Below are 20,708 nucleotides of genomic sequence, written 5' to 3'. Positions count from 1 at the left end.
ACAAAAAAAAACACCTTGATCACTGTATGATCACATTCAAACATTTTAAATATAGATAAAAGTATAAAGCATAACAATTCTGAGGAATGTTTATATATATATATAATTATATATTTATATTATATTAATTTCAGTCATGTGCATTAAATGTGTCATTTTAATAATCATGTTAAGCTTTACATTTCTATGCAGCTGTTATAATCACTATAATGTCACTGATGGGTGAAAATACATCATGTTATTCAGATGAAGACCGCTAACAGTCCCGTCTTTCACGACACGTTTGATTCCAACAGGAAATCCTTCTCAGAACAGTCCTGCTTTTTTCTTCAAGTCATTCTGCCTCCACTTTGGCAGACGCTGGAAGTCTGGCCGACTCGTGCCAAGCAGGTTCTCAAAGTCCGCATCTGACAGGTGGGCCTGTGACCAGAGCGCAGAGGACAGAAACGGTTAGACTGACCCCTACTGTCCAGGCAGCGTTAGTGCATCAGCATACAAATCACATGTTAGGTTAAGGTTAAAGGCCCCGCCACCCCTCCTTATGTGGGAGCAAGACAAAGAGACACAGAACAACTAGAAAAGGATACAGGGTCCATTTGTAGTCAATGCTCTGTGGCCATTTTGAATCTCCTTGTAGTTGTTTTATCTCTTAATGGTAACGTAATGTCTCTTCGGAGGCATTTTGTGTGTCTTTGTCGTTTGCATCTGTTTGCAGCTGTTTTGCATGTATTTGCAGTTCTGTGCCTCTGTAGTTATTTTGTATGTCTTTCGGTGACAGGTGAAGCGACAGGTGAGGCTGCCGCTGCTGCTGGTTGAGAAACAGCTGCTGAACTTCAGTATTTAGTTCACACAGAGAGGCCGTGTGACTCGTGTCCAGAGCTTTCCTGCCACAACCGCTCCACACCGACACAAAGCTACTGCACTAAAATACTACCGCACACTATAAAAATATTACAGGAAAACCATCAAATGAAGTTATTAAATGTTTAGTGTATTTGCGTGAAATGTTACTGTAGCCTCAGTATGAAAATATTGCATTGGATTTGGTTAGGCAGATACATTCACACTGATTTCCATGTTGCTGTGCCAGTCGCACCAGATCCAGAATCCTGCACCAACCTCTCTCTGGCCGGGCTCCACTCCCTGCGGCAGCTCGCTGGGAGACTTGTTGATGAGCAGCTCCGGGTCCAGATACATCCCAGAGCCTCCAGCAGAGGGGGACACGGTGCCACCGGCTGGGGACGACGGAGTGAAGCTAGCAGACGGGGACAGGTTCATAGACGCAGGGGGCTGGACTCTCTGAGTGGACGGGCTGGTGGGAGTGGAGGGTCTTGGGGACAGATCACCCCCATGGACCCTGTAGAGAGTAGGGGAGTTCACAGGGCCCCCTGGAGCCCTGTAACCACCCCCACCCATCCCAACTGGGGATGGACTCTTACTCAGGTTGGTGTTGTTCAGGTCCTGCAGACGTGAGAGGTGAGCTTGTGAACTTGTACATGACATTTGGGAGAAAAAAAAACATCAAAAGTGTACAAACATTCACAGATTAGTGACATTATATTTATCACACTGGAGACATTACATGGCTGATATATTAGTACATGTCAATTAGAGTTAGGATTAGTGTTAGTCAATCACTTACAACAGTGATCTGTGAGAGAGATGCAGGATCACTCAGCTTTTTTTTCATCTCCTCATAGGAGTTGCCTCCCTGTTAAAAGATCAAGTGAGCCAGGAGGGAAGATTAGTAAGCATGCGGGGTCTTCATCATCTTCAGAAACAAATCCATTTAATCATCCGCATGTGACTGTTTGCTCTTCCTAATTCCTGAGATGATTTGTTCACACAGGATTATTCTCAGCATTCATGTGATATTTGTGGCATAATCAGTGTTGATGAAATGGAAATGTACACCGATACACTACTATGAATAGTGCTTCGTCATGCCTTGATCATTGCCGCGTTAGCCTGTTAATAAAACTCTGGTGCCTCCCACTGAGATCAAAGGGAGGCTGCTAAACTCACGCTCCACTTATGGGGATCCCATGCGTTGAACCAGCCGGTGAAGGTGGGCGGCTCATATCCCTGTTTGACAAAGATGATGGGCGTGTCCGGGTCACGGCCCGCAGGGTGGGTCCTCAGGTATTCCTGTGCGCTGTTCCAAGCCTCTTTGGTCTCATGCTGGTTGGCTGATTTTCCAACCCACAGGAAAATCTGAGGCGATTTGGAGGGAAGAAGTGAGAGAATAACAGATGGGATATATTTTAATAAATCGACTCCAGAGCAGAAGTGAGAGAAAACGAAGAAAGTTACACTTCAGCTACTTCCATGGCTTCCAGTGGCATTTCAGATTTCTTCTCTAACTTTTCGGCTGACACTTAACTGTTAGTCAACTACTATCAACTTCTTTCAGGGTTTACGGAAAAACTGACAATTTAACCAATAATGATGCTGTAACGTGAAACTAAAAATTCAAATGCTTTCATCGATTACTGACATTTAAACCGCTTTAAAAAGGAAAACAGCAAGTACACATCAAATGCCTTCAGGAAATGTTTTAGTATAAAATACAAACATATATTTTCAGTTCTCTTACATACAGTAACAACCTCAAGCTTGCTATTTGTTTCTTAAATTTTACTGTCCAATTCCCAGTTCCCAAGCAGATGATGTATTTCTGGCTGAGGCCCTTTGACCTCTCACCTCCTCCCAGGTGTCCAGCAGCATGACGTCCTCCTCGTCCAGGTCACTCTGCGCGAAGTCACCCACCTCGGTCATCCTAAACTGACCCGTCTGATTGGAGCATTCAAACAGCCGGGGACTGTGGGGAGGCTCCTCCTTCTGCAGTCTGAAATTACACAGACCCGTTCCATCATAAAAACTGTATAATCTGCTCTGTTTATGCGTGCGCGTGTGTGTGTGTGTGTGTGTGTGTGTGTGTGTGTGTGTATGCTTTATTTCACTGGCTTCAGATGACATTGGGCATATTCCACTGACCTTGATATAAAAATAATCCATGCAGATTTAAATTTAAGCTTATTAATGGTTCAAAATATGATGGAAGAGCCTTTTGAATGAATTCTGAAGACAGTGCCTTGTTTATAAGTTATTATAATAGTTATTTTCTACCTGATTTGAAATAATAAAAAATAAAAATAGCATGCAATTCATCTAGCAGGGAGGAGAAATGAACAGGAAGATTGCCAGCTACCTGAAAGGCATCGTCACAAACACCAATCACAAAAACCCTGATTCAGAGGTGTGATGCTGCTGCTGCCGTCGTCTGTGTTTACCTCTTGTCACTGGCATAGGGGGCCTTTCCTCCCAGGGCTACCCAGAATTCAGCTGGCTCCTGGCCCTCCATCACCACCTGCTTGTCCTGCTTGGACAGCACATCAGACATCGCTCTCCCCATCACCCTCTCGTCGCCGCTGCAGCCCTGGACCGGATAGAACCGGGCAGCAAACAAACAAACAAATATGGATCAGCGTGAAAGCACAAAAACAAATGTGTTTTTTTTTTTTGTTTATTTGTTGAAAGGGGCTCGTCTGTGATGCACTTACCTTTCCGTACCACAGGTAGCATATGTGATCGGTCTTCAGAAGGAAAACGTCGTTGGTGTTGAGGGACGAGGCCCTTGCCAGCACTTCGGTGGCCTTGGTGTTCAGCTCATTAGTCCCTCTTACCTGGAACAGCCTGGCACCCGCGTCAGGGTTGACCGCACCTGGGCGACCTGTACCGCCCTTTAGCCACACACAGAATGAAGTGCGTGTTGAGATTGGCACACAAAACACATACAGGATATGCACTTTACAACTAAGTAATGTTTTTGCATCTTTCTTCTACTTGCAGATTTGATAAGTGTTATTTGTGCATTTTTCCGAGCCTGTAGGATTAATGTCATGATGTTGTCCCCTTGAGAAATAAAGACATTTTCTTACCAGATTACAGTAATAATTCCTATGATTTCACACCCAACCAAGATATTGAACTTTTTTTTTTTTTTTTTTGCATTTGAGCATCTGCTGTGCAACAGAAAAAAAAAAAATCATACCTCGAAGATGATGAGTTTGCCTTTGAAAATAGCCAGGAAGTGGCGCGGCTCTTTTCCCATCACCACCCTGACCTGCACCGGGGCTCCATTGTATTCGTTATCAATGTTGACAGCCTGGTAGGCGCACGCTGTGATCTCGTCTTTGGTGGCATGACGGCCCTGGCGCGAGACACAAAACCACGTTAAAACAAAGTCGTGTTCTCAGTTGAACAGAAACAAGAGAGCGATTTTAAATGAAATGAAAGTTTAGATGCGTTTGTGATGCTGCTGACCTGCCACATGTAGAGGACGTACTGCTGCTTGTTCGACCTCTGATACGTGTACAATACCAAGTAGCAGTCTCCTCCATAGAACTGTCCGTAAGTACTTGGATTCACTTCGGCCAGCTCCAGGTTCTCGATGCGCCACACCTGATGAAGACAGAAACATTTACAGAAATGTAAGATCTTTTTGTCATGTGGACCGCTGACCGCACGAAGTCAGCAGCACATCTGCTCTGTGGGTCTGTCTGGATGCTCGCCTTAACATCTCCAGATGCGTCGTCTACCATGCGCTGCTGTGCCGCCAGTTCGGGACGAGCGTGGAGCTCCATCACATCGAACTTCACTTGGTCGACCTTAGCTGTAAATTTAATGCATCATACATTGAGACAACTGAGAATTTGAAAGTTCTGTATGTATCGACAAAATATATTATACAACCAAAAATCGTGACATAATTCTATATCTGAAATTTTGTTCAACTATGGAAGGATTTTTTTTTCCCCCACAATAAAATAATTGAATTGCAGATCATTACTGCTGACCTTACTCTGAATAATTACACAGCCAATCATGGCTGCCTTGTTTGTTTGACTCACAGAAAGTTTTGTGATGAAAAGTCATTAAGTTTTTTTTTTTTAAAAAGAACATATTGAGAATAAAAAAAAACTGCTGAAATTAAATAAAAAGGACAAACAATAGAACAATATTTCATAATAACAAACCGAGTTTAAAACTTTTTTTTGCATTACTTCACAATTGCATAGTTATATTGCATACTTTTTATGTAGTGATTATAAATTTCACAACATTTTGTTCAATCATCGATCACCTCATCAATCCATAACATCAAATATCAATATCATCACTCCTAATTAAAACACGCTAGGCATTACGCACTGTGTGTTAAAATGTCTTTAGTGTATAAGAAAATTAAAAAAAATAAATAAAAAAAGATATTGGACCCAGAGCTGTACCTATCTTCCCCACGCTGTAGGTGGTACCCAGACCCTGAGTTTGCCCTTTGTCTCTCCAGGATTTGAACAGGTGCTTGAACAATGCCGACTCTCCTCCCTCCGTCATCACCTCTACAGTGGTGCTGGGTGGGTAGTTCTTGGCTTTGATGTAGCCCTGGTAGAAAAGATGAGTGGACAAAGTGTCTCTCATGATACATTTTTAGCGTTTCATTTAATGATTCTTGCAAAACAAAAACCCCTAATATTGAATAATTATAGAGTTATAGAGTAAATCTTTTAAGCAAAAAAGGAAATATACCTCGGGTGTGACCTTTTTATTTGTGATATACTGACCTCATCTGGAGAAAGTATCGTTCTGGCTTTTCCTTCCGATATACTGTAGATTTAATCATTCAGTAAACTCACCACTGCCCTGTTCAGAGCTTCTCGCCGCTCTTCCTTGGAGGCCTGTTTGCCTTTCCACACCATCACACTAGAGCCGCCCTGGTCCGCGATGTAACAGTCCTGACAGCGAGAGAAGAGAAGACGTTGAGACGGGACCTGATTCTTCTACATAAACAGTTTCCTCAGAACACGTTTGGAGGATAAAAGCCAATTACAGAGGAGTGCAGCAGGTCTTGCGTTAGAGGTTGCGTGGCCACTTCTTGAACCACGAGATTCCCGCTATTTTCAAAAACGCTGGAGGAAAGAAACGAGAAGAAACAATTTATGAAGCTGTTAAATAGCTAAAAACAAAATAATAAAAAAAAAAAAAAAAAAAAGGTCCCATTATCCCACAAATGTGACAGCAATACAATGGTTCATCATGAAGGAGTCCTTACTGGTACAGCCTGACGCTGCCGTTCTGCGCTTGACCGGGTCTGTCGTCGGGGACGGCCTCTTTCAGCGACCCGGTTCTTTGGCCGAGCACCGCCGTCATGACCTTCATCAGCTCCGGGGAGTCCTGCTCATCTCCTCCCTCCACCAAACCAATCTGAGCGCGACCTCCTCTCTCCCTGTCACGGATGTCCTGAGCCAACAGCACCGCCTGCACAGAGAGGAGATATGAAAGCCAAGTGAGTAAAATCCTTACTCAAAATCATTTTGATTTTCTTTGGCTTTCTACCCTGGAAACCCATTTAAGAGATACAGTATAAAGTATAACCTACTTTGTGGACACAGCAGCATATTTGAAGGCAATATTTACTATTGATTACAGACTTCACTGGCTTGTTGTCATTAAAAAAAAAAAAAAAGACCCACACGATGGAAAGCGTTCACTATTAATACTGTCAAATGATCTATAAATTACAAGAATGGCAAAACGAATCACAACTAGTTCTTTCTGACTTTTTCTGTTTTCTTCTTCACATTTAATAGACAGTTACAAACTTTATAAGTAGAGCTTGAAAAATTGCTCTCCTTACATTTCAGTGACTGTGACTGTGGTGCCTGGAAACACTGCTGTTCTTTGTAGTTTTCTCTTTTCCTTTTATTTGATTGTGATGTGTAACGGACTGTGCAATGATTTACATTTCAAAATTTACAGTTACTCATTTGGCAGACGCTTTTATCCGACGCAACTTACAAGTGAGAGACATCTCTAAGGCGTCAGTGCAGTGGAAGACCTTGGTGTAAGCACTAAGTACTGTCTGTTTAATAAGTATAAAGGAGATCAAGTAAAGAAGTGCGGTGAAAAGTGCAAGGTAAGTGTTTGTTAGTCACGTTAGGGTGTTAGAAGTGTTAAGGAGAGGAGGTTCTCTCAGAAGAGATGAGTCTTCAGAGATTTTGAAGGATAGAGAGACGTATAATAAATAAAAACAAAAACAATAAAATCATATATATTTGAATATAGAGGGTTTTTTTCTATGAAACAAAAAAATATTAAAAAAAAAAAAAAAAAAAAAAAAGGTACTAAAGAAATATATTTCTATCGTTGACCATTAGTAGCAATATTAAGCGATGTTTTTTACGAGTGGATCCCACTTTTGCTGGTACCGTGCGCAGGCATGAGCACACAGGTGGCATCCGGTTCATGCTACTCCACTGATTGACAGTTGGTGGTCGTAACGTGCCAAAAAAAACACAGCTATGTGTCAACACAGTAGTTAAAAAAAAAAAAAAAAAAAAAAAAAAAATGTGGGAGGTTGTGTGTGGGAGGAAATGCATTCAACACTTTTGTTAGACCTCTACACAGCTTTGGTCCACAGGGCACCTTTAAGTTTTTATATGTCCACTTACACTAGTAGCGTAAATATAAAAAAGGAGGCACATTTACTCAAGTACTGGGCTTAAATACACACTTTTGAGGAAGTTATTCTATGCAACTTTAAAAATGTGACGTTCACTACACCTCACTACATATTTACTGTCGGGAATAAAGACCTTTTTACACAACTGTATTGCTGTGCTGCACAACTTACTTTGCAGATTCAGATGTTACATGCAACCCATTTGATTGCCTTCATAATTTGCTCCACCTCAACCTCGCTGCTTTCGTGTTAATACAGCAATTATAGTGATGCAGTACTATAATAACACAGACCTCTAAAAGAAGCCATTCTGTGTAATGAGTTCTTTTACTTTTGCTACTTTAAGTGCTCTTGTGACTAATCGGAGAGGAAGATTACCTTGAGCTTCTCCCTCCTGTTGCTCTGGGGGCCGTTCCACTGCACTATGGCTTTCCCCATATCCAGGAGGAATATATCTCCGGTGTTAAAGCTGTTCCACGACACCTCCACCTGCGAACAAACGTCACGAACTTCAGCACGATGGAGGGTTATCGAGTAATTTCCCTTTATTCAAATGGACAGCTTATCGTGTCATAAAACGCTCAGAGAGAAACAAATACTGTTAACATAGGGAAATATTAAATAACTGCCACACAGTCTTAGCGCTCCTCAGACAAATAACACCTACTTTGACAGCGATATCAACAAGCATGCCATTTTCTTTTTTTCTTTTTTTTTTTTTTAATATATAAAAGGGAGTGTCAACACGGTGGCTGTGTGAAGCCTGTGTTGTCTCCAGTGGGAAGTCCTGGGCCAGGCAGTACCTCCCAGTCATTAATCCCCGTCACAGCCCTTTATATTCCTCTCTGTATACCTCTGCGGCTGTGACGTGCTTCCTCCCTTTGACGTGCAGTAGTCGCAGGACATTGTAGACATTCGTGTCAACGTGGTGAAAGCCCGAGGCCACGCCACCCTTCTTGTAGCTGAGGAGAGATCGGTATACTGCACATGAGCAAAGTTCAAGTGTAATTAAAAAAAAAAAAAATGCCAGTATGCAGTAGTGAATGAATGCAAAAAAAAAAAAAAAAAGCACCAGGGAGGATTTATTGTTTGTTAATTTTGAAATTCACCTTAACGTTTCATGAGCATGAAGCAAAAAACACAACAGGAAGTTGAAGGTTAATTCACTGGATGAGAGAAAATTGTGTTTTTCTTTGCTGAGCCTCAACAAGTGTGATTTGTGTCGTAATGATTTCATACAGAGGGATTAGTGTTGTAAGCCACGTCTGAGGAAGATTACAGCATAAGTGTGTGTGTGTGTGTGTGTGTGTGTGTGTGTGTGTGTGTGTGTGACTCCTTCTCTTTATTTGGTCACCGCCAACTTCTAGTTCACATACCAGCCCCTTTTTCTTTGACTCACATGAGGCCATTTTTGAAGTAGCTCCTGAAGCGGGGTGACTCACTGCCCTGCACCTCCCTGTGCTGCACCGGACTCCCACCCAGGTATTCGTCCAGCTGGGTGACGTAGATGGCCGCTGCACCTTGCTCGTCCTGAGAGGAGGACTTTCCTATCCAGTAGTGAATGTCAGCAGACTGGCCCGAACCCTTGCCCTGACTTATCTGGTGAGAAGCATGAAAAAAAAAAAACACAGGAGTTTTAACACTTGCACATACATACTATCCAGGTATTAATGCTGAGCCTAACTGCAGCCTCTTGGGAAATCAGCCAGCATTGTACTCACATACAGAACAATGTAACAGTCTCCCTCAAAGAAGTTACCAAAGCCTTGGGCTGGAACAGGCACCATCTGCATGTTCTGAATAACGACAAAAACATGTTAAATGTTGGGAAATCTTACACAAAAGTAAGATTTCAGCATGCCGCACCTGGAACCAGTAATGCCCACATTCACAGTAACGTGGGTTGCATGATATTTGTTTTAGGGGCTGACTCACATTGATGGTCCATATCTGCAGGCCTGGCTTTCGGCTGACACTTCTAAATGCGTCTTGATTGTCATCGCTCATCATTCTGCTGAACTGAAACAAATGAACATATAAAGCAAAAAGCAATGAGATTCTCATTTGGGTTTTTTTGCATACGCCAAACTCAGTTTCTCTCAAGCTTTATGTAGGCTTACAGTTCCAAAAAAGTTGGGATGCTGTGTGAAATGTAAATAAAAACAGAATGATTTTTCAAACATTGACACCCCATATTTAATTGAAAAGAGCACAAAGACAACACATCAAATGCTGAAACTGAGAAATTTCATTGTTTCTGGGATCTGAGACCCAATTGCTTTAATTTTGAAAGTGGAATGTTTTCCCATTCATGCTTGATGTAGGATTTCCACTGCTCAACAGTTCGGGGGTCTCCTTTGACGTATTTTAAGTTTCATAATTCGCCAAACATTGCCAATAGGCGACAAGCACGTGCAGAATGTGAAAAAGACGCCGTCTACTTGGCAGCATATATTGCTCCAAAAACCTGTATATATCGTCCAGCATTAATGGTGCCTTCACAAATGTGCAGGTTACCCATGCCACGTGCACTAATGCATCCCCACACCGAGCCGGACGCTCCCGCTCCTCTTTAGCCCGGAGAACGCGGCGTCCATGATTTCCAAATGTCGACTCGTCAGACCACAGGACAGTTTTCCCACTTCGCCACAGTCCATCTTAAATGAGGTCGGGACACCAGAGTACGGTTTCCTCTTTGCATGGTGGAGTTTCATCTTGCGTTTGCGGAAGCAGCGACGAACTGCGTTCACAGACAATGGGTTTTTTTTGGCAGAGTTCCTGAGCCCGCGCAGTGATTTCTTCAGATTATCTGAATCTTTTAATGATATTGTGTTTTGTAGTCAATGAAATCTCCGAATTCTTTGCAATTTTACGTTGAGAAACATTGATTCTTATTCTTAAATGTTTCAGAGTAGTGGCACCTCCCCGTTTTCACTTCAGGAAGACTAGGCCTTTCTGGGATGCTGCTTTTATATCCAATCTCACCTGTTGCCAGTTAACCTAATTAATTGTGAGATGTTAATTACGTGAATACTGTTTCTGATGGTGAAGCATAATTTAAACTAAAAGGATCTGTGATCAATGGTGGACTGTAGCTTCGCACGTTTACTTATGTATCGTACTTTAGCAGTTTTAAGCCTACTTCCGGTTCCTGTTTTGAGACATTTTATATTTCTAGTTTGCTACTTTTCACTACTTTAATAAACTTTTATTTTATTGTTTGTTTGTTTTGTTTTTTTTAAACTTTTTTTTTAATTTAGCCACATAGGCCTTTTACATGTTATATAGTATAGGTAATATTTAAGTATATTTGCATTGTTGCATTGCTGGTTTTATTTAAACCTGCAATAAGTATCAAACACTTTTGTTTGTCACAGATCTTATTTGCTGCAATAATCCAAAAGCCAATGTAAAAATCCCATTGGCTTTTTGTCCAGGGAACCAGGATGATGCTAACTTCCGGGTTGGCCTAAAAAAGTACGTCATCAGCAAACAGTTTCCTGTTTACACATCCAACAGTTACAGAGCAATGTTAGCATTAATTGGAGCTGTGTGTTTGGCTTCTTGATAAATGTAAGTCCAACATTTTAACTCTCTTTAAGCTCTGTTTTTGGTTTACAACTTTTGAGGGAAACATCTGGCTATTTAGCTGCTAAGTGCTCCACTATGTTCACCAGTTAGTCGTTACGTTTGTCAGTCTGCGGTCGGTGGTGTTACAGTAAGTGCTGTACAAATGGTTTTTAGCCTTTTTGCTAAATGGCTGCCTGTTGCGCAAAACGATGCAATGAGAGCAATAAGAGTGAATCAAAACAATGAGGTTGCAGACAGGAAAACCAAAACAGTAAGCTGAGAACTCAGATTTTCATACTTCTTTCACCATTGCTTGTTTCAAACATTTTTAAATATGGGTTAGAACCTTAAATAGTGCATTAGAAAACACATGTTTGATAGAAACTCCAAGTACTTGAACCAAAAAAAATGTAGCTTTGAGACCTCCTCGCTGCTCATCCTGAAGAGTTTTCTCTTCATTGGAAACAGATGTCTCTAAAGTGACAACTGAACCATTTTAAAAGATTGGATCACTGACAGCGAAACACTTCTAATCCCCCTAATGAGTGTCAGCTTGGTGCCATAGCAACATTCAAGTTCTGCAATCAGCAGCGCTTAAACTGCCTCTTGACTCAGATATCAGAAACAACAGCACTGATGAACAAACACACTATCAGCAGCTGAGCCAAGAATATAGGCTTAGTGGTGACACGCTGTATGGAAACAGGCTCGGTGGGATGTTACACTGCTTGCAACATATCAGCAATGCAAACACAGTATCCATGCATACATGATATATTTGTCAATAGCTGGGGCGACGGTGGTTGCAGTTACCCTCCAGAAAAATAACCAAGCTATAATTCACGGCTCTTATATTGCTCTCTGCCTCAGAGTCTAATCATTACTCCAGGTTTAGTAATAGAATGTCTCACTGGGCAGTGATTAATGGGGTGGGTGGTGTTAAGGTGAGGCGAGATAGATCAGGTCAGCTGTACTCGACCAGGATGTTAACCACACCCTTATCAAAGCTCTGGTATTTAGGTATTCAGATAAAGAGGTGACACACACACACAAAGCAAACAGAAAAAAGATTGAGATTTAAATAAAATGACTGGGTTTAGGCTCTAGTTGGCTCCTGCTCAATCTGGCTTTTAGTGTGTGAGTCTGATGAGTGCTGAGAGGCAAAGACTGAGTCATGCTGAAATCATTTTACAATATCTTAAGAATGATATAATACATACAGTTGCGCTACAGTTAGTAGCTTTAAAGCAAAACTACTTAACTTTATACAAACAGTCACTGTGGCCAGCAGTAACAATTACAGAGTAATAGTGAAAGCCAAAACATAGTGTAACAGTAGCATTTAGAGAAGAGTCATAAAATCAGCCAACTGATGTAGAAATATCAGTTACATACCAATATCTACCTTAAGTTAGCAAACTTTATATTTAGCTAATGTTAGCCACCCTAAGCTACTGGTCATACCAGACCAAGTGAGGCTGTAGCAGCCAAAGTCCTGAGTGTACTAAATTGATTAAGGGTGTGTTTTGTTACTCATGAACTCAACTATTCTATAAATTAATTAAAAAAAAGAGGAGGATTATATCGTGTGTTCATTCAGCTACACAGTCTCACTTTAAAGCTAAACTGAAAGGTCTGCTAAAAGCTACCCAACACTGGAAGCACTACCTGTCTGCTTTGTATACAAATATCCTTGTTTCCAATTTGTCTAACATAGGCCTGCACTTACTGCCGGTACATATCATGCAATTAGTAATACTTTTGCATTAAGTGGCCTTCTCCTGTTTCTTCGGTGCTGTTCTGTCACTACATGTATGTCTTAAGTTACTGCAAGTGAAAATGAGCTTTAAGCTAACTCTGGCACAGTATATCAAAATAAAACATTCATGTTTAATATTGTGAATGCTTTCATTCAAAAGAATAAAATGAATGAAGCAGTAATCACCCCTCAAAATCACACGCCCTATTCACTAATTTATTTATTATGTGGGCAAAGTATGGGCCACACCCTGCAGGCATACGTAAAGGTAACAGCATTCTTTAGTAAGATTAAAGTAATAATATGGCAAAGTATATTTGGCTGACAAGACAAATCAAAGCAAACCTACTACTCACACAGGGTCTGACTCTCAACTGATGTAATTGTGATAAAATAACCAGTTACAAGAGTTTATTATCCAATTCAATTTCCCACAAAAACTGGATGAAGAGGAGAATAAGTATCCCTCTCCCCCACTTTGCTTTAATTCATTTATTTCATTTAATTGACATAATGACATGACTAAATGGCGCTGCTTATTGCCAGTTGTAGAAGACCTCGGCTGCAGTGGCAACTCCCTGTTGTGACGGGAAAATAACTATTGTATTGTGAAATCTGATCCCGCTCAGAACAGATGAAAAACCTGAGCAAATAATTTCTGACAAGATAAACTGAAGACCGGCCGTGTTTCCATTACTGTGACAGGAAAGACTGGTTGCACATCAATTAATCTGTGGAGTCCCCTGCCTCAGCGTACAGAATGAGATTTGTTAATGCTCTGAATACATCCTAAACTCCATTAATCTCCTGGTGTGTAGCTAATATGAAATTATGTAGGTTTAAAAACACTATATGAAGTCTGTTTGAAAGAATATTTATCAACAAATATGATAATAAGGATGCGATTCTTTCCAAATTGCAGTTATTCAGTTAAAAGAAATGAATGGAGAGCTTCACAATAATCTGAGGAAATATGATACCAAAACAAAAGTATGGGTCCTACCTTGTGTTGCGTCTGGCGGAGTGAAGGCCTGGCTGTCTCCTGCAAAGTTGTGGAGGTAGATCGGTGAGATGATGTCTTTTATGTAATAAAGTATCGCTAGGCTTTTCCTCCTGTGTGTACTCTGGAGTGTGTGTGCCAGGGAGGGCTGGATGTATTTATCTCCACACCCAGGTCTGAACACACCTGCAATTTCCTGTTGCGATATTTACAACACCGTAGCCTTAAATACGCCTCTTCTCACAGTTTCCCAGTTTTGTAGTGGAGATACTGGCTTGATTTTTGGCAGAATGACGGGATTTGGAAAATGCTTGAGAGAATCATCTGCAATTCCTGGGTTGAAATGGACCCCAGCGTCACTTGCAGTCCTGGCTTTAAGTAGCCAGCCGGAGTCGTGTGTTTACGTTCGAGTGAGCCCTCAGCAGCACAGTGGGCATTACAGGAGCCACTTGACACCAATTATTCATTTCACAACTGTTACAACTAGCAGATGGGGGACTTGGACTCAAGGAGCTCTGAGTGGTATTGGAAAGGAATCAGAGGCTTTCTGTGGCTAAATCTCTCATTCTGTGCCTACTCACACAGACACTCAAGGAGGAACGCTTGACATTATTGAAGGTTTACAGCTCTGGGCTTTGATCTCCCAGTGGAGAAGGCATTGGCAGCTTGTGTTTGCATTTGTTTGCTGACTGCAAGGATGTATTAACACACTGTATCCAAAGTGATTTGCACACTTTTTAAAGTAATAGAAAGGGAAAGTCTTTTTGCAGAGCGCGGATGTTAATCCGTCGTCAACACTGAATTGTATGTAAAGATACAAGAGAAATGAATTATGGGTTACTTGTTTTGTAGCTAAAGATAACCTTGAGCTATGAGAAAATGGCACATCAGAATTCAAACAGCCTGCTCTCATAAAGACTCCGTTATTTCCCCAGCAAAATCATCAAACGCTGCTTCTGCTGGCGCCCCCAAACATTTCCAGACTGTGCGAAGAATCTATAAACTTCTTTTGTTAAACATTGCAGTCAGAGCATGAATCATGGATCAGGCTGCTTGCTGATGTTTTCTGTTTGGGGATACACCTAATTACACTTGTCTTTGCCTTATATAGTTCACGCAATCCCTGCCAGGGAACCTGAAGAACACAATGTTATGTAACCAAACTAGTTTTCTTCTTTACCAACAGCTTCAAGTTAACAGACTTTTTCTTACCTTTGACCACGGCTTTTCATTTTTAGATTCCGTCCTGGGCTCCATTATGAAAATATGATCATTTCAACAACGTGGTGAACTTCAGTCCCCACATATCTGAGGGGCAAGTGGAAAGTTAAGTGTAAAAAAAAAAAAAAAAAAAAATTCTTCAGGCTTGAACAATAAGCTGTGTAATGCCTAATCCACTGCTGCAGTTGAAGTGGCTGCAACGTAAGCGGAAGCTGAAAACTCACATCAAGATATCACATGAAGCTAAGCTCCTCTTGGTTGCACATTAACCAGTGCATGTAATTTATGCACCTGCAGATCATTTAACCCTGCAGACAATGGAGCTTGACCCTTTAAAGAGAAGCTTAGTGTTTTTCTCTGGTAAAAATGTCCTTGAATTCAAAGCATATATTTAACCCATAAAATACCAGGATGTTGTTCAGCTGTTATTCAGCATTTGACAAATTCATTTTTGATCGAGCATCGTATTTGTTGCTTGATTAAAGTGCTGGAAGAAAATTATTTTATGCGTCCATACAGATTTTTCTAAATTACACATGGTAGACTGGCCTGACGATTCAAAGGAATTCAGTTGAGCAATTCAACAATCCCACATCAATGCAATGCAAATGCTCAACTAAAAGAATATGAAAAAAAAGGAGAAAAATAGAAACAACTAGTTATAACAATCTTAAGACAAAACAAGGTCCATTGAGTAGCTGTTCTGGATCTTTCATCACATCATATCTCTTATATCTTTCCCAGTTGTCATGTACAGAAATAGGCCTTTTTCACAGCTGACATTTTGACTTGTCATAGTAGGAAGAGCACAGGTCTTGCTAATGACTTTAATATCATTACAAATATATTCAAGCAAGTAAACCGCAGCAGCGTGACAGTGGGGCTGTGTACACAAATACTAGGACCCTGAAACTGAAGCAGCTAAATGGAATTCAGCCGTCATTTATTTGATCATTTACACCTGTGCTTTTCCAACTGTGACATGTTGAAATGTATTTGGTGAAACAGACCTATTATGTTCAAATGTCAATTTTTTTCTGAGATTTAAATCAACAAAACACATCTCCATGGCTCCTGAGTAAACTCCATCAGCTGATGACGATACGATCGAAAGCTCCAGATCAGCTACTAAATGGACCTCATGTGTGACACTGTTTTTGTCAACTGTTGTTTCCAAGGTCTAGAATGAACTTTGAACCTGAGACTTATGACAATTCAAAGTAAAATGCATTTTCAGATGTTTGAAAAGGCAACCAGCCCTTGGTGTGTCACTTAAACATGCATCTGATTTTCTACCCACTAGGGGGCAGCGGAAACAAGCCATAAAGACAACACTGACATATTCTCACCCTTTAAGTTGATATGGTGAACCAGGTAGCAAACAGTTGCTTATTTACACATCAAGAGGTCACATGGGAAATATTAGCTTTCATATGGAGTCGTGCTTGTGTCCAGCTGAGGGATGTAAGTCCAATAATCACTCTCCTTTTAGCTCATTTAGATGCTAAATGCTCCACCATGTACCGGCTAGTTGCTAACTTTCATGTGGTGCTGGGTAGGTAGTGTCCTCTGGATTATTAGGGCTTTTTTCCTGTATGAAAACAGCACCTGCCTTGGAAATGCCGCTGATGACACCAGTGGGCCTGAACCAAAACAGTGAGGCTGCAGGCCAGAAGACCTAAACAATGAGCTAAAAGATGCTAAAATGCTCAGTAGAGCTGCAGAGATGTGTGATAAATCAGTGTAGTTTCATCACTATGAGCGACACCTTTAAGTATGCAGACGTGATTCAGTGTTAATATAAAACTACTGATTATAACAGCTTTAAGTGTTGTTAAAGTCACACCACAATACAAACTGACAGTGTGCAAACTTGCAACTTTAATAATGTTGTACAGTACGATTTCAACAGCATTCTTTACAATGCACCCAACCCTCTTTTCCCCAATAAATAGAATTTTCATATCATCTAAGCTAATCATTATATTTTCCTCAAAAGTTTAACATTTATTGGTGGACGGTGATGTTCTTACAAAGGTTTCATTTTTTTTTCATTATAAAGTGGGGTTTCAATGTCTTGAAGGATCATCAATTTACAGTCACTGTCAAGGATCAAATGATGTCAATCAGCAACAAATCACATTGAATTGTAAAAATCTTTGGTAAATTTAACAATTCAATGTCACTGAACTCTAAAGCAACAAAATCATCCAAGTCTAACAGGCTAGTTTTTTATAAATTTCTCAGAATCAATCTTTTCATTTTCATCAGATTAAATGACACTTACCAAAGACTCTTTTTCAACTTCAATTTAAAGATTTACTTTATACGCTTTTTGGAGATTTGAGTAAATATGCAGCATAAAAATGTGCACCCCATAACCTGACACAACAAAATCAGCACAGTAATGAAGGCACTTCATTCTGTAAGAGAAGATAAATCACAGTTGTTTGAACAAAAGGTCAGACAAGAAAAAACAGCCTGCATAGCATAGCTCAAAACAAAAAAACAAAAACAAAAGGTCACCTATTCTCAGAAAAAAAACCAACAAAAAAACTCTTCATTCTGTGTATTTGATTATTTTTGGTAACTAAAATATTACTAGATAGAATAGTAAAACCTCATCTCTCTGATAGAAAAATTACTTTATGTATGTCTTGCTCTTAGAAACATATAGTATGTACATACAGTAATATAATCTTTTGCCAGTACGAGTCCTGTACAAAGAGTTCAAAAATCCAGAGATGGTGAGAATCCGTACAGAGGTTCTCTCTAGATTTGATTATAACCAGATAATTTGCCTGAAGTCCTCGGATCGGGAGCCACGCTGGGACTTCCAGGGCCGGTCGGACGGTGGGAGCCGGGGCTGCGGGGCCGTGGCAGCGAGGTGAGGCCTCTGTGCAGCGGGGGCCGAGGCAGGAAGGGACCAGCTGGAGCTGTCGTCTGCTACCTGTTCCTCAGGCTCTGTAACAGACTGTAAATGTCCTCCTCCTTACTGAGGCCCTCGAACAGAGGAATCAGGTCCAGCAGCTCTGTGTCCGTCATGTCGTCAAACCAGGACTGCACCGGGACCTGTGGGGGGGGGGGGGGGGGAAACAGAAGAAACAGAGAGAGAGAGAGATAGAGAGACAAGATTGAATTTATATGATCAAGGGAGAAAACGCAGCAGTCAGTTGATGCTAAAATGTTGCATTATAGGTGAGGAGCTGGTGCGAGTTTTGTGTAAATAATTAATGGGGGAAATACATCAAAGGCACAAGGACTGGCAGCAGCTCCACTGAGCGACTTCTCCACAGAGGAGGGAAATACCATAAAACTGGGAACACTGCCTCTGGCTCCAAAAACAGCTATGCAGATCAAAACTGTGACAACCGCTCACAGATATGATCGTTTACATCATTATTAACTTTACGACTAACTTACCCCTGCTCCACAAGTGTATTTTGAACCTGTTTTTAGTCAGGATTTTTCGGGGCATCTGATTTCATTGTCGCCCCCATTCACAAAGCAGCCATCTCAAGATCGAGTGACGTTTGTGGAATTTTTGCAACTGCGGAAACGAAAGCAGTAAGACTCCTGGGTCAAGCACAAACAAAAGAGTGAGATCAAATTTTTCTGCACCATGTACCTAAACGCAACACCCAGCCCTCCCTCGCCTCTATGAGACCGTTTTAACATGTGCAACTGTTCAAATGGACACAGAACGCTGCCAGTCAAGTACAATGAAGGTTTAAGGTCGAAAATATCGAGCGGAGAAACGACTCACTGCATTCTCAGGGTGGAAGATGTAGGAGGCAGGTGAGTTGTCTATGATGATGACCTTACTGAGCTCTCGGCCCAGCCGGCTGAGGTCTTTGACATAGTTTCCTCTGTGGAAAACACATGATTCCCTGAAGAGCCGGGCGCGAAACACCCCCCACTGGTCCAGCAGATCTGCCACAGGGTCAGCGTACTGAAAGCAGACAAACATCGGGGGAGGGGGGGGGAGGGGGGTTGTTGATACAGCGAATGTATGGAAACATTAATGCGACTGTGAAAACGGTGGCGTAACCCGAGAACCGACCTTGGCTAAGCTCGCCGTGAAGAGGACACATTCGAAGAGCTCCCCCATCTTCTGGAGGAACTCGTCCACGTGGGGCCTCTTCAGCACGTACACCTGAAACGAGACATTATATGACTCTGTTAGAAGGTATTTGTTGTCGCACTTTATCAATTTTGTTGTTGTTTATCGGCCAATGAAGCTGCTGCCGGTTCATAAACGCAGCCAATTTCATTTCACGTCAGACCTTATAGATGTCACAGACGGGTTGGATCACTGTGATGAGCTGTTATATTCATAATTCTAATAAAATGCATTTTATAACAGACCATTTAGGTGAACCTAAAATCTATACGTTACATAATTTGTCATAAATCTTGAATGTGGTTATTCACATCAAAAAATGTCTCACACCTCCAAATCACTCAAGTCATCCAAAGAAATGAACAATAAATCCACATTTAATGCTAAAAAGAGTTAGATAAAAGCAAGTGGCATAAACAGCATCGTTTTTGTCTGGGAACGATACACAATTCCAGATTTGAATAAAACATTTGTTGATTTTAAACCGCTTCATTTAGCTCTCGTGGGGCTGCTTTTGTTGAGACGTCATCCAGCGACTGAGAAGTTTGGCTTCTTCTTTTGTGAAACAGATATTACTTTTACGCTCATGTTTGCCATTTTCATGCCATCAGCAGTCTTTCATCGTCCTCTTCGGTCGGTGTACCTCTGCGTTAGTTGCTGCCCCCAAGTGCAAGTAATCAAGCATAGGCCAAAGCAGATACAGAAAGCCTATCCTGGATTACTTGAACCAGGTTACAGCTAAGTTATAGCTTCTTCTGCTTCAAACAGGACACAGAAAACAAACCTTTGACATCAATATACTGAAGGAACACAAGCGCGCCGTCTCTTGTCTCAATGCGAGTGTAAAGAGCGCCTCTGTTCCTTACTCTCTGTTCTTTCTCCCACACACACACACACACACACACACATTTATATGCAGTGAAACATCTCTTCTGCTGCACACTCAACAGCATCTTCATCAGGCAACTTGTGACATTCCTTTAGATGGTGACACGGTCGTGTTTGTGGCGCGTGTATCTTTACAGTGAGCTGGGACTCCAAAGACACAAAGAATAAAAACAGAAAGCATAAAATTCAGGGAGGAGCGCTTGAGTCGTCCCACTCTGACGTAACTGTTGGATGACAGAGAATAATAAATACTAAAAGGAAAGAAAAATGGAGCCAAAGCCTCGTTGGGAGCCCTTATAAAATTAATACATTTTATTTTATTCAAGCCCACTTCGGGAAGTGCTCCATATCAGTGCAACGTTACCTGATGAACAGTCCCATCAATCTCCACTGGAACGATGAAGTCTGCATTGCTGATAGGCTGCAGGACCAAGCAAAACACAGAAAGGATTTTAAAACTTGGGTTATTTTTTTTATTTGTTTTTGAACTCACAACACAATCTGTCCACAGGTTAAACCACACAGGTAAAATGCTCCTCTAAAAAGGTGCCCCAGGCAAACCAGGGGGGGCTTTAAGCATAACGTGGTTCGCTCTGCTCCAGTGCTCTACGTCTCAATGTTAGTT

The 20,708-nt window shown here is 41.3% G+C and overlaps 2 protein-coding genes across 5 annotated transcripts in view; both read right to left on the bottom strand.

The window, feature by feature from the left end:
* Positions 1 to 73: 73 nt before the first annotated feature.
* LOC111220921 (villin-1-like) lies at positions 74 to 15,165 on the bottom strand. Of its 3 annotated transcripts, none has more exons than XM_022744213.1 (21): positions 15,064 to 15,165; positions 13,855 to 13,893; positions 9,458 to 9,541; positions 9,244 to 9,318; positions 8,922 to 9,121; positions 8,376 to 8,484; positions 7,901 to 8,011; positions 6,113 to 6,318; positions 5,891 to 5,969; positions 5,697 to 5,795; positions 5,292 to 5,445; positions 4,575 to 4,675; positions 4,327 to 4,464; positions 4,055 to 4,213; positions 3,564 to 3,743; positions 3,294 to 3,439; positions 2,704 to 2,848; positions 2,026 to 2,214; positions 1,643 to 1,711; positions 1,120 to 1,461; positions 74 to 420 (listed from the first exon to the last, which is right to left on the bottom strand). In XM_022744213.1, exons 1-21 carry the CDS (start codon positions 15,106 to 15,108, stop codon positions 307 to 309), a joined length of 2,784 nt encoding a protein of 927 aa, XP_022599934.1. In that variant the 5' UTR covers positions 15,109 to 15,165; the 3' UTR covers positions 74 to 306. The 3 variants fall into 3 exon arrangements, with proteins under 3 accessions (XP_022599934.1, XP_022599935.1, XP_022599936.1); XM_022744214.1 differs by having other exon boundaries at positions 9,458 to 9,536; XM_022744215.1 differs by lacking the exon at positions 1,643 to 1,711 and having other exon boundaries at positions 77 to 420.
* Positions 15,166 to 16,930: 1,765 nt separating this feature from the next.
* Positions 16,931 to 20,708, bottom strand: part of ctdspl (CTD small phosphatase like) — a 31,539-nt gene continuing 27,761 nt past the window's right edge. For both annotated transcript variants that reach the window (XM_022744263.1, XM_022744264.1), the window contains 4 exons: positions 20,448 to 20,504; positions 19,136 to 19,228; positions 18,839 to 19,024; positions 16,931 to 18,144 (listed from right to left, as the gene is read on the bottom strand). In XM_022744263.1, the coding sequence (XP_022599984.1) occupies positions 18,019 to 18,144; positions 18,839 to 19,024; positions 19,136 to 19,228; positions 20,448 to 20,504 (462 nt within the window). In that variant the 3' untranslated portion in view covers positions 16,931 to 18,018. The remainder of the gene's footprint in view (positions 18,145 to 18,838; positions 19,025 to 19,135; positions 19,229 to 20,447; positions 20,505 to 20,708) is intronic.

This window comes from Seriola dumerili, unplaced genomic scaffold (genome assembly GCF_002260705.1).
Source record: "Seriola dumerili isolate Sdu_G_001 unplaced genomic scaffold, Sdu_1.0 BDQW01000079.1, whole genome shotgun sequence".
NCBI classification, from domain to species: Eukaryota; Metazoa; Chordata; class Actinopteri; order Carangiformes; family Carangidae; genus Seriola; species Seriola dumerili.
The sequence above is the reverse complement of the archived record's forward strand: the minus strand, read 5'-3'. Positions and strand labels throughout refer to the sequence as shown.

Coding starts and splice junctions, on each gene's coding strand:
- LOC111220921 (XM_022744213.1), bottom strand. CDS start 15,108: ATGGAGCCCAGGACGGAATCTAAAAATGAAAAGCCGTGGTCAAAG. Junction 9,319..9,457: donor TGCAGATATGGACCATCAAT/GTGAGTCAGCCC, acceptor GTCGTTATTCAG/AACATGCAGATGGTGCCTGT. Junction 5,970..6,112: donor GGCAGCGTCAGGCTGTACCA/GTAAGGACTCCT, acceptor TCTTTCCTCCAG/CGTTTTTGAAAATAGCGGGA.